This window comes from Capra hircus, chromosome 1 (genome assembly GCF_001704415.2).
Source record: "Capra hircus breed San Clemente chromosome 1, ASM170441v1, whole genome shotgun sequence".
Classification (NCBI taxonomy): domain Eukaryota; kingdom Metazoa; phylum Chordata; class Mammalia; order Artiodactyla; family Bovidae; genus Capra; species Capra hircus.
Genome location: NC_030808.1, coordinates 68,102,983 through 68,116,870, shown reverse-complemented (window position 1 = coordinate 68,116,870; position 13,888 = coordinate 68,102,983). Strand labels below are relative to the sequence as shown.

The following is a 13,888-nucleotide window of genomic DNA, read 5'->3' as shown; positions in this document are numbered from 1 at the left end:
GTACCAATCTAGTGGGATCATGAGTTTTATTTCTTTATCTGTGTTTCCTAAAATAAGCCTGTATTAATTAGGAAAAATCAGTATAAGTTTTGAAAATCAACAAAGCAAAAACTGAAAACAGTCGAATATGTTAAACACTTTATAGGATATATGAAGAGAGAAGAGAGAGTTCTCCTCAGTTTAATCTAATTCAAAGCCAAATTTATCAAATGTCTAGTTTCGCCAAATCACTCAGTACAAGTGTGCAATATATTGTTACATAGATTTCAGTTTTTGGATTATTTTAATTGTAATTAGGACTTGCAAGATGTAGATCTTTTTCCTTCTTACTTCAAAATGAATAAGTTGGGTTTTCTCTCCAGCTCGATTTAAAACATTAACCCCAAACGCAATACCTTAAAAACAAAGACATTTCCATTAAAATTCGTGCAGCACGCCAATGGTAAGAATACTGTGCTATTCTTTGTTAACAGTGATTACCTCCACTGAAGAAACAACTATGCCTGGAAGTAAAACTAAAATCGCAGCTAATGAGCACGATTATTAGGCCACAGAATAAAAAAATCTTAAATTGCTATCAGAATCACACAAAGAAAACAGGGCGTAGGATTGATGTTTATTGATTACCAAGAACAAAAACATTCAAAATGGTATTCAAAACACCAACTAAAAATACAGGGTCAAAATCCAGAGACAGTGCAATTCCTCTGAAACCTATTAGCCTTCTACCGTAGTCCCTTCCTCTGGTCTTGGCGGGTCCCCGTTGCCACTTCTCCTAGCAGATGCAAGACAAGGGCTCTCCCTCCAGTGGAAGCCCTCGCGGCAGCAAACTCAGGTCTCCCAGGTGATCGTGGATTCTGGTCAGCCCAGGTCTCCCGCTCCTCGTCCCGCCCTTCTCCGCCCCGCCCCTCTCGGCCCCGCCCCTCTCAGCCCCGCCCCGCCCCTCTCAGCCCCGCCCCGCCCAGGACCCGCAGCGATCGCCGGCGTTCTGTGGACTTCTCTCACCCTGCAGCCGAGTGTGACGAGCCGGGGCCGGGAGGGGTCTATTGCGCAAACCCAAGGCGCCGTGCGGTGGGTCGGAGAAAGGTTCTGGTTGCGCGCCCGGGACTATGAGGCGCAGCATTTGGCGGGCTCCTTCCCGGAAGCGGAAGCTCGAGGGGCGGGCCAAGGGCGGCCGGGAGTCGGCGGCGGTTAATTCCTTTTATCTTGCGGCTTTGTTTCACTCCGTTTGGACTTTTCTGAAGCTGCGAGAGATGGTCAGGTCTGGATCTCGACCGGGCCAGGTGAGGTCTGCGGACCTGAGGCGTCCACTGTGGGGGTGGAGAGGGACGGAGGTAGTCCCCGGGCCTGGAGAAGTGGAAAGCCCCCTTTAAAAAAAATAAAGAGTGCTGCCGCGTTAAAAAATGCCGCGACAGGAGACGAGGCGGAGGGTGGGTGTGCGTACCTAATCTTAACGCCCTAACACAGTTGTTCTGCCTGTAGATGTTGATTCTGTTTTAATCGTTGTGGTCCAACTGAGCGCTGGCTTTGGTGTGGTCCCCGGGTTCGAGTCCAGCCTCAGCCGCTGGGTGCGTGACTTAACCTCTCGAAGCCTCACGACGTTGTTACATCAACTCCAGGTTCCCAGCTTTTCCAACGAGAGCTGCTATTAGCTGGTTTTCCGTCACAGTTGCTGGTATTTTACTACTAGTTTTTAAAAAAAATCTCCCAGTTAGTGTCCCTGCATTTAGCCTTATTCTTCTCAAATGCACACCCCTCATCAATTCTCTGCTAAAAATCCAACTCTGGAACTCCCCCCCCCCCCCAATATAAAAATCTCAGTTCTTTGACCTGTCAACACAGCCATTTTTCGACGTGGCCAGTGCATTCCCTACCAGCCCCCACCTCCATCCCAGGAATATCCAACGCTCTTCAGCTATTTCTTCCACAGTGCCCTGAGTGCCCGTGTTCTTTCAGGCTTCTGTGCCTTTGCGTTTTGTTCTGCCTAGAATGATGTCCTTCTTTCCCTGAAATCTCCACTTTTCATCTCCTGTCCCTTCAGCTCAAGTACCGCTTCTAGAAGCCTTGGCTGTCAACATTTACATTGTTTGGGTGTCCTCAGTTTTGTGCCCTTACTGAAATCCAGGCTAGAGACATCGTTCTCTTCCTATGCTGCTGCTGTTGCTAAGTCGCTTCAGTGGTGTCCGACTCTGTGCCACCCCATAGACAGCGGCCCACCAGGCTCCCCTGTCCCTGGGATTCTCTAAGCAGTTTATCTTTTCAGGTAATCAATTAGTCAACCAATAGGAATCAAGCCTTACACAGACCCTCTACTTAGAGTGATCTTACGCCTCCTTAAGTGTAACCATACTATCCTTCTTTCCCCTTAAATTTTTCCTTTTCTTTTATTTATCAACTCACTTTTAATGCTGTCTCCCCTATTACTGTGAATCTTACACTTTTCCCCAAGGCTTGGCTCAAGACTTTCTTCATGAATGCTTCCAGACCAGTCCCACCCTTGTAGTTCTTTATTTTACGTTGAATGAACTCAAACTTGGTGCAGTCAGCAAGTGGGGAAAACATGGTTTTTGTAGTTATAGTCACCTACCAATTCAGAATCCAGTTCTACCACTACTGTCATAGTGATAGTAAGCAAAGTACTTTTTACTTCTCTGAGATTTCTTTTTCTTATCTAAGAAAGAAGGTGTAATATGCTGCCTTAAAGAATTGGGGAGAGTAAGTGAGAGAACCTGGTAAAACATCTATTTCACACTTGGCATAAATTGTGCAACACAATGTAGTCCCCTTAAAAACAGTTTATTACTGTCCATGATGATAATCATAGCTAACGTTTGGGTACCACTTATGTGACAGGTACTATTCTATGTGCTTACATATGCTGCTGCTGCTGCTAAGTCGCTTCAGTCGCGTCCGACTCTGTGTGACCCCATAGACAGCAGCCCACCAGGCTCCTCTGCCCCTGGGATTCTCCAGGCAAGAACACTGGAGTGGGTTGCCATATCCTTCTCCTGTACATGAAAGTGAAAAGTGAAAGTGAAGTTGCTCAGTCATGTGCGACTCTTTGCGACCCCATGGACTGTAGCCAAGCTCCTCCGTTTCCATGGGATTTTCCAGGCAAGAGTACTGGAGTGGGTCGCCATTTATTCTCATTTAATCTTCACAATAGGCTTAGGAAGTAGATAATAATCCTCATTTTATAGATAAGGAAGTTGAGGGATGCAGAGTTCAGATAACTTCTCTAGTTACACAGCTGGTTAGCAGTGGAGACAGGCTTTAGACCCACATAGTTAGTGCAGGAATCCATTTAAACATCTGCTCTTAGGTGTGTGACTGAACAGGCCAGCTTTCTGAAATTTAGGTTCCTACCTCACAGAAATAATAACTAACAGGGTGATAAGTGGAAATGAAAGGCTTTGAACACTAAATTTTTCCACCAATATAATTTTATCTTGCACTTGTTGGTAGGAGATACAGCTCCTAAGAGGTACTTATGTTTTTCTCAAATAATAAAGTAAAAAGTTTCTTTTTAATACTTAGTGGAAGTAAATGTAGGATAAAATGAACATTCTCTGATGTATTAACATTTGGGGCACTTGTTTTGAAAAGTGTTTTGCGGTTTGTACCTAGGGACACTAAAGGCATTAAACAATGAATAACTTTTTATCAAATAATTAAGCTTTCAATCCTGAATATGAAAAGGTATTTCCAGTATATGAAAAGATTTATTTCAGATTTGTATTTTAACTGAAAAATATGAAGCACACCAAGGGCACATTATATTACTTCCATTTAAGGAAATAGTATACAACTGGTAAAAAAAATTTGAACTTTGTTAATATGGAAAAGGATTTGAAAGTAAAAACACAAGACTCAAAATTTCAACTGTCTAGTCATGATGACTAAATAATCCATATGAAGCCTCAGTAGTAAACAGCACAGCTAGTGCCTAGATCTTGGTTTCTATTAATAAATACTGGTGTCCACGGAAAGGAATCACTACTTTTTGGGGAAATGGTCAACTCTAGGGTTGGGGCCTGGATATATCACAGTAAAAAGCTGCACAGCTTTTCACAGTTAACACTGAAAAGTCAATTTATGGAATGAGGAAAAATATTTAAAACTGCATATCCGATAAAAGGTTCATAATCGTAATATACAAGGAACTCCTACAATTCAGTAGCATACATAGGCAAGGGACCTGGATAGGCATTTCTTCAAAGAAGACATATAGATGGTCAGCAAGTATATGGAAAGATGCTCAATATCACTAATTGGGGGAATGCAAATCGAAGCTACAGCGAGATATCACCTCACACCTGTTGGGATGGCTATCATAAAAACCAATCCAGAAGATAACTAGTGTTGATGAGGATATGGAGACATTTGAACCCTTGTACACTGTTCATGGGAATGTCAGGGTGCAGCTGTTATGAAAAATCATGAAATTTCCTACAAAATTAAAAGAATTGTTACGTGATCCAGCATTCTCACTTTGAGTTAAAAATAGGATCTTAAGAGATATTTGCACTCACATGTTCATTATAGCATTCACAATGGCTAAGATGTGATAACACCCTAATTGTCCATTTATGGATTAGTGGATACACAATGGAATATTATTCAGCCTTTAAAAAGGAAGGAAATCATGCTATATGCAACATGAATGGATCTTAAGGATACTTTGCTAAATGAAATAAGCCACTTGAGTTCAGTCACTCAGTTGTGTCCAACTCTTGGGGACCCCATGAACTGCAGCACGCCAGGCCTCCCTGTCCATCACCAACTGCTGGAGTCTACCCAAACCCATGTCCATTGAGTCGGTGATGCCATCCAACCATCTCATCCTCTGTCATCCCCTTCTCAATCTTTCTCAGCATCAGGGTCTTTTCCAATGAGTCAGCTCTTTGCATCAGGTGGCCAACGTATTGGAGTTTCAGCTTCAATATCAGTCCTTCCAATGAATACCCAGGACTGATCTCCTTTAGGATGGGCTGTTTGGATCTCCTTACAGTCCAAGGGACTCTCAAGAGTCTTCTCCAACACCACAGTTCAAAAGCATCAATTCTTCGGCGTTCAGCTTTCTTTATAGTCCAACTCTCACATCCATACACGACCACTGGAAAAACCAGCCTTGACTAGACAGACCTCTGTTGGCAAAGTAATGTGTATGCTTTTTAATATGCTGTCTAGGTTGGTCATAACTTTCCTTCCAAGGAGTAAGCATCTTTTAATTTCATGGCTGCAATCACCATCTGCAGTGATTTTGGAGCCCCCCAAAATAAAGTCAGCCACTGTTTCCCCATCTATTTCCCATGAAGTGATGGGACCAGATGCCATGATCTTCGTGTTCTGAATGTTGAGCTTTAAGCCAACTTTTTCACTCTCCTGTTTCACTTTCAAGAGGCTCTTTAGTTATTCACTTTCTGCCATAAGGGTAGTGTCATCTGCATCATTCCCCTTATATGCTGCTGCTGTTGCTGCTGCTAAGTCGCTTCAGTCGTGTCTGACTCTGTGCGACCCCATAGACGGCAGCCCACCAGGCTCCCCCGTCCCTGGGATTCTCTAGGCAAGAACACTGGAGTGGGTTGCCATTTCCTTCTCCAGTGCATGAAAGTGAAAAGTGAAGTGAAGTCACTGAGTCGTGTCCAACTCTCAGCGACCCCATGGACTGCAGCCCACCAGGCTCCTCCATCTGTGGGATTTTCCAAGAGTCCTGGAGTCCCCTTATATGAGGTATCTAAAATAGCTAGACTCATAAAAACATTAAGTAGGGTGGTTGTTGCCAGGGGCAGGAGGGAGAGAAATGGAGAGATGCTACTCAGTGGGCATAAAGTTTTAGTTATGTACAATGAGTAAGCTCTGTTGGATTTATGAGATAGACCTAAGAGATCTGCTGTAAACATGTGGAAGTGAAGTGAAAGTGAAGTCACTCAGTCATGTCTGGCTCTTCAACCCCATGGTATGTAACCTGCCAGGCTCCTCCATCCATGGGATTTTCCAGGCAAGAATACTGGAATGGGTTGCCATTTCCTTCTCCAGGGGATCTTCTTAATCGAGGAATGGAACCCAGGTCTCCCACACTGAAGGCAGACTCTTTACCATCTGAGCCATCAGGGAATCTCATAAACATCATACTACAGTTAACAATTGATGTACACTTAAAATTTGTTGAGGGTAGATTTCATGTTACCGCAATGGGGAGAAAAACAAGGTTGGTGGGGGGGGACCTGGAGATCTTTACTGTAAGGAATGGCTCAAAAATAATGGTGACGTTGAAATTATATAGGGGCTGGTTTGAAAAGACTCCTATTGGCAGAATCTGGGACAGTTTGAGCATTAATATAATCATCAGAATCCATTAAAAAGGAATCAATGAGTCCATACTAGCAAACAAAGAAGTACTTCAACGAAGTACTTCACTAAGGTTGAATGCCAACTAATAAATCTAGAATGAATGACGTAAGTTAGAAAAATCACTTTAACAAATGATTAAGGCAAGACTCCTCAATGAATGCTATTGGATGAAAGTTTGATGAATAGGATGTCTGCATAATCTTCAAGTATCTCCCCACAAAATGCTTAATGTTTACAAAGGTAAAAATAGTAACCTGGTGAAAAATCTGGCAGGCACCACCTTAAATAATCAAACTTTACATCCCTAGTAATGGGACAAACGTAACATATGCCTGCTCATACAGTATTGAGATCCTTTTTATGGTATTCCTGCCAAAAAAGCACAGCCTGAACCTAATCAAGGGGAAGCAGACAAGTCTAAATGTTTACCAGAGGGACATTCTACCAAAGTAACTGCTCATATTCTTTGAATATGTCAAAGCTGTAAAAGACAATGAATGACACCTCTAGGAACTGTTCCGAGTAAAGGAGACTAAAGAGATACGACTGCTTAAAATGCTTCGTATGATCCTGGATTTATGGGATAAGGGCCGTATTTTTTTTTTTTTAATGTAAAGGACAGTATTTTGATAATTGGTAAAATATGAATAAGATTTATAGATTAGATTATAGTATGGTTTCACTGTTAATTTCCTGATTTTGATCATTTGGTTTTATGAGAGAGTGACCTTGTCCTTAGGAAATATTTAGGAGTAAATATTTAAATATAAGGGAGTATTATGTCTGTAACATAATCTGAAATGGTTCAGACAAAAAGGAATACTACATTTTTGAGAGGGAGAACATGGCAGATATAGTAAACTGTCAGCAGCTGTGGAGTCTTGGTAGCATTATACCGTTCTTTGTACTATTACTTCAAAATAAAGAATACAAAATAAATTTGAAGGAAATCTGCCAGTATCACACTGTTGCAGGGTGCTGTATTCTGGTTAATTTTCTTTACCTGATTTTGTAATATGACCTAATGTGTGTGTGTGTGTTGCGGTGAAATGCTGTATAAAATCTTTCAATTATGCCATTATGCCATACATTTATGTAGACAGTTTACTTTTTTAATTCTGAAAGATAATTATTGTGGTAGTTGTTTTTAGACTTAGCATGACGGTTTGGCTTTTTATTATGGTCCTGGACAGGACACCAACATAGATACTGTGAAAGGAAAGCCCCTTAGGGGGTCATGCAGGGTCTAGTAGAGTTGTGTTACATGGCATCTTATTTCTGCTAATGTTGGTTCTCACTGCTGCTTTTTGACTCCCTCATATTCTAAGTTATCTTAAGGAGAAGTGAAACTTTATAATTCCAGAAAGTTTAATAGTAATTGCTCAAAGGAATCTTGAGATGAAATATGTAAACATGTCAAGAAAAATCCTAAGTGTAACTGCCAACAGTGACTACACCTAAAGGGTAAAATGAGGGAGTGAGTAGGAAATTTAACCATGTCTTTTAAAAATTATATTTTGAATAGATATTATATTTAAATAATGTAAAGTTATTAAGATATAAAAAGGTATACCATGGAAAGTCTCCCTTGTTCTGTCCCCCAGATTCTCAGTTTCCCTCCCCAGAGGCAAGCACAGTTAACTTGTTTCTTGTGTAACTCCTACGTATTGGATGTGTGTAGAAGCAAATGAGTAGAGTTTTCATGTGCTGGTCTTGTCAGGCATTCTAAACAATGTGGGAAAATAGAATCAGAGTTATGAACTCTGCCCTGTATCTTAAGTTAACATGTATTTTGAAGACCTAGGGGAAGTAAAATATTTTGAGGGATTGAGTATAGTCCAGACTTACTATAGTAGATACTTCTGGTTAAAGTAAAATTTCAGCTTCAGTCTTCAACTTACATAGACTTAAGGAACAAATGTACGTGTTGCTTGCTTGACATTTTATATAGAAAAAAAAATTATGAGTTCAGCTGTAATAGTGGATTTTATTAAAATTAGTAACATGGTACATGTATAAAATGGAGTATTATTCAGCTTTAACAAGAAGGAAATTTTGCACATGCTGCAACATGGATGTTATGAAGATACTGTGCTAAGCAAAGTAAGCCAGTCACAAAAGGACAAATACTGTCTGGTTCCATTTATATGAGATTCCTAGAACAGTGAGACCAAAAGTAGAAGGGTGGTTCCACCAGGTACTTAGGAGAGGAGAGGATTAGAGATTAATGATTAATGGGTACAGAATTTCAGTTTGGGTAGAGGACAACGTTCTGGAGATGGGCTGTAGTGATGGTTGCACAATTGTGAATGTGTTTAATGCCACAGAGCTGTATACTTTAAAATGGTTTATTTTATGTTATGTATGTTTTACCAAGTGAAACAGAAGGAAACAATAACATTTTAGGTTTTGCCCAAACAGTATACTGAGAATATGATAGAAAAATATTTGTATATCTCCTATAATATAATGCATTATGTCATAGGTAATACCTTCAGGAAAGCACACTGGACCTGCTAAATTAACAAATGGAAGAAAAGGGTAAGTACTTAAGAAAGTGTCCAACTTCAGGAATTCTCAAGAGATTTTCAAGTCTATGGGATGGACTAAATTTTCCTACCCCAGAAAGCTAAGTGAGGGTCTCTACTTTCACAAACCTCTGGGGAGAAACCTTTCATATCTCTACCCATGTTGATCATTTTAGTCTTTACAACCTTCATAAAATCCTGCATAAATCCATCTTTTACATGGTTGGCAAACTTTCTTATCCAAGCTTTGGTGGAAAGAAAGTGTCTTTTTAGAATGTATTTTGGGAAAATATTATATTTTTTGTAATTATATTTATATTATATGTAAATATTTTCTAGGACCAATTTGAGAAAGATACCCCGTTTTAATGCAGATTCTGGCTATCCCACTCACTCTGATTCAGAAAGTCAGGTAAGAGTAAACTGAATAGATACAGTGTATACTGTTTAATTAGTTTTCAGGTAAAAGCTAAGAAGTGGAAATAAAAATTCAAAGGTGAAGTATTAATTGTCCTGACAAAGAATGGAGACTTTTTGCTTTAACACATGTCTTCCACCAATAATAAATTGCTTCTAAATAAGGAAATTTTAAAATTACAGAATTTTTTTCCCTGCATTAAAATTTTATGTACACATTTCTATGTGACTTTCTCCTTACAGACTGACACTGTACAGGGGCTTGATGGCTGTGCGTCTTTGCTGCGGGACATTTTGAGAAATGAAGATTCAGGTTTTTTTTTAAATGCTTCTTTGCTGATCACATTTTCTCAATTAAGTAGTTCTCTTAATGCTAATGAATTTTTGTTTTAATCATTAATAGGTTCAGAAATAACATATTCAGAAAATAGATATAACCCCAGACCTGTAGAAACCAAAAGATACAGATCCAAAAAGAAAGGACGTGAAAAACTTACTGTGCCTTCTGTAGTCCGGAAGGAAATTTGTAAGTATTTTTTTCTCTTATTTATTTAAATATGATACTTAATTATGGGAGTTTTGATAGATTACTGGGGTTATGCAGTTGGGCTTACATTTTAATAATATTGGTTATACAGGTGTGAGTGTGTGTGCTTGTGATTTTTTTTCTCTATTCAGCTTCTAATTGCTGAGTACTTTGTCAAGATGAAAAGTAGAAAAGAAAAATGGTTAGGTTTTGTAGGAGAATAGGTTCAAACTCAGAATGATATTCACAGATTGGTTGGGTTTCATGTGTATATTTATTGTTTTAAAAATACTGTATGTGTATACATATATTCTAAGTAGGATCCATAGCTCAATTTTTCAGCTGCACAGTTAGAAGATATAGTAATAGGAAGGTAAAATTCCAAGTTGGGTCTTTATGTAAGGAAAAACAGTCTGCCACTGATTGACAGTGACTGTAGCCAAGGATGGGTTACACTGTCACAATTAACTTGCTGACTAAGTGGAATGATTCAGTAAGCAGTTTAGAATAAGCAAGTTTTGATTATGTTGTTCCACAGAGGCCTATGGAACATGGTAGCCCAAAATAGAGATGGAAAAGTCCATAATGGGATTTCAGAGCATCAAGAATGGAACCAGCTAGTTCACAGTTCAGGTGGGCCAAAAATGTTAGTACAGCAGAGTACAGTAAGATTTAGCTTAGGTAAGGGGTTTGAGTCATGTACAGCACTAGTTCTGGGTATTAGAGATCAGGATTCAGGCAAAGAGGCTGAAATTCAGATGGTCTTGAGTCAGAACCAAGGCCAAGAAAACGACTTCCTATCGCTTCTTGGCCTTTTGGCTAAGATCAAGTGATGGCTCAGACGGAAAGCGTCTGTCTACAATGTGGGAGACCTGGGTTCGATCCCTGGGTCGGGAAGTTCCCTGGAGAAGGAAACGGCAACCCATTCCAGTACTCTTGCCTAGAAAATCCCATGGACAGAGGAGCCTGGTGTCCATGGTGTCGCAAAGAGTTGGACACGACTGAGTGACTTCACTTTTCTTTTTTTTAACCTATCTTGGAGGCCAGTTGTGTTTAGCCTTGTATTGTCTTGACCTGTGACACTTAAGATGGCAGTCTCAAGCCACATGGGACTGCGGAGCATTCCAAGTATGGCTAGTACAACTAAGGAACTCAATTGTAAATGTTATTTAATTTTAATTAATTTAAATTTGAAAGCTGGTACTTGACCTAGTTATTAAAAAGCTTTTAAAGTATGTTTGAAATAACTTGGTAAGTGAATCTACTTTTTTCAACTGTAAATTTTATTAAACCTAAATATAGATCAAGGATTTCTGATAAAAATTTACCGTCTGGATTGAGTTGTGCTTTATGGTAAAAATACACAGTATGCTTAGAATATTTAATGCAAAAAAATAAAATGTCTCAGTGATTAATGTTAATCACATATTGTAACGTTAATATTTTGGCTGTATTGATTTGAATAAAACATTATAGTAATTAATGTTACCTATTTTAATTTTTTAAATGTAGTTCTTGGAAAATTTTAAATTGCTTATATGATTTACATTATATTTCAGTGGGACAATATTGGTTTAATCCAGGGTGAGCATACTACAGCCAGTTTCGTTTTCTTGTAATGTTTAGTTATTTTGTAAATGAAGCTTTATCAGAGCACAGTCATGCTAATTCATTTTCGTTTATGTATTTTCTATGGTTACTTTCGTGTTATAGGAGCAGAGTTGAGTAGTTGTGAAAGAGAACATCTGGCCTGTTTAAAGCATAATATGTTTATTCTCCAGCCTTTTAAGAAAAAGTGTGCTCACCCCTGGCCTAACTCTTACAGTAGAGACCTATTTTGGAGGACCGATGGACAGAGAAAGGAGTGGTGGTACATGGTCAGCGATGGTGCCATGTTAACAACTTGTTGGACCCTAGCTTAACTATTTGTTCAGAGTCCCCACAGAGTTTAGATCTGTTGTTGTTCAGTCGGTGAGTCATGCCAACTCTGCGACCCCATGGACTTCCAGACTTCCTTGTCCTTCCTTCACTATCTCCCAGATTTTACGCAAACTCATATCCATTGAGTCAGTGGTGCTATCCAACCATCTCATCCTCTGTCACCCTCTTCTCCTTCTGCCCTCAATCTTTCCCAGCATCAGTGTCTTCCAGTAAGTCAGCTCTTTGCATTAGGTGGCCAAAGTATTGGACCTTCAGCATCAGCCTCTCCGATGAATATTCAGGGTTGACTTCCTTTAGAATTGACTGGCAAGAAAGAATAGGTGGCAACACCCAAATTAAGATAGGGGTTTTATTTATGAAGAAATTCACTACAAACTCATTAGGGTCTAAGGAAACCACAAGGGATTCTGCTAGCCCAGTGCTGGCAGCATGCACAGAACTGTTAATATCCCTAGGTCTTAAGGGACAAGGTGAGGAAGAGGTTACCGGGATTCAGCTAGAGATATTGTTCGGTAGAGTAGGCCATCTTGAGAGGAGCAGTGAGCTTTAAGGGACGAAGCCAGCCCAAGGTGGCCTCATAGAGAGGGAGTTTGAAATACCTTGAATGCATGCCTTTTCCTCTCTTTGACAATGCCACAGTTCCCATTGGATTGGACCCAACGGGAACCCTGTTGATGTATATCTAGTCAGGGATCTGATTTTCATTCTTACAAGCTAATGGATTATCCTTACTATGTCATGCATGTTGACAGGAGACACAAGACTCTTGGGCCAGAGACAAAGGTGCTGCACTCATAGCCCAGCTAGCAGCGTGCACATTAGCATATTTGTGTTGGTTTTGCCTCACTGCCAACTGCCAGTGGGATGATACGATGGGCTCACGGGGAAACTGCACATGCTGAAGGTTTGAGTTTCAGCTGAAGAACACTGAGCTTGGGGGATTCATTGCTTTGGTAGTAAGCAGTTAGAAAGCCTATACCTGACCGAGGGAAAAAAATCACCTTATCCCTCAACATTGCTCTCTATCAACACAGCCCTGAGAAATGTCCCAGGAAAGAGCTTAGGTCAAAGCCTTACATTTTCTTTGGTAAACCCAGCAAAACATGTAGGAGCAGAAGAGACCCATAAAGGAATGTCTCTTAATAATGTAATCCATATAGAGTAGCATCCCACAGATAGCAGAGCAGAGTGGAGATGGGTAGAAGGTGGGTTTGGTGAAGCAAATGAGAGAGATCTGGCATTCTTAGTCCCTAGCATTAAATTCTTATTTGGATTAGAGTCACATCAGCAGTTCTGGCCTGTTGTCAGTATATAATCTTATTGTCCTTTCCCCTACACTGTCATCATCAGAAGTTAGGACCTACTTCCCAAAGGACAATCTCCATTAGGGTTACAGTATAAGAAACGGTTCTCATTGACCAAGGTTTGTTCTTTGGAAGCAGAAACCTCTTTCCTTTTGGTTAAATTACTTCATCTTTCTTTGATTTATCACTGCAGCACTGTCTACAAAGGATCTTTTTTTTTTTTCTTCTTTTTTGGTGCTTAACAGCTGTTAGCCAGTACAAGGTTTTTGCTCTGTTAGTCACAGTGCCTAAAATACACAAAAGCTGGGATTTCCCTGGTGGTCCAATGGTTAAGACTCTACACTTCCAATGTAGAGGGCACAGTTTGATGCCTGGTTGGAGAACTAAGATCCTGCATGCCGCTGGATATGGCCAAAAGATTTTTTTTTTAAATAAAATAAATAAAAATGCCCTTTATCTAAAAAGCACAATTTCTGACAACTCACCAATTTAACATTTTTTAAAAAATAGGCAAAACTGCATTTCCTTCCTTTTTCATCTCTCCACAGGTGAGATAGTCATAATTAGAGCTTTAGGAATTTATTATAGCATGTTAACAAGTATCTACATATCATTTTAACTTTAACATATGTTATCTTACTACTTTGTGTTACTGTCTTCTGGGGCTTGGGCTCCTTATGTATTTTCTGTGTGGGACCTGCCAGATCGTTGGGTGTCTATGGAGTCACACCCACCCACCCTGTTGCTTACTCAGAGGAATGAGGCAGAAAGGCAGTTCCAAATATGCATTGAGAGCTTACCCAAGAGTGCATCTGACA

At 40.0% G+C, this 13,888-nt stretch overlaps 1 protein-coding gene across 1 annotated transcript in view; it reads left to right on the top strand.

The window, feature by feature from the left end:
• CCDC14 (coiled-coil domain containing 14) overlaps positions 970-13,888 on the top strand; it is a 46,657-nt gene continuing 33,738 nt past the window's right edge. Inside the window, exons 1-5 of the mRNA XM_005675042.3 lie at positions 970-1,283; positions 8,840-8,895; positions 9,222-9,294; positions 9,543-9,612; positions 9,703-9,825. Of these exons, the coding sequence (XP_005675099.2) occupies positions 1,110-1,283; positions 8,840-8,895; positions 9,222-9,294; positions 9,543-9,612; positions 9,703-9,825 (496 nt within the window). The 5' untranslated portion in view covers positions 970-1,109. The remainder of the gene's footprint in view (positions 1,284-8,839; positions 8,896-9,221; positions 9,295-9,542; positions 9,613-9,702; positions 9,826-13,888) is intronic.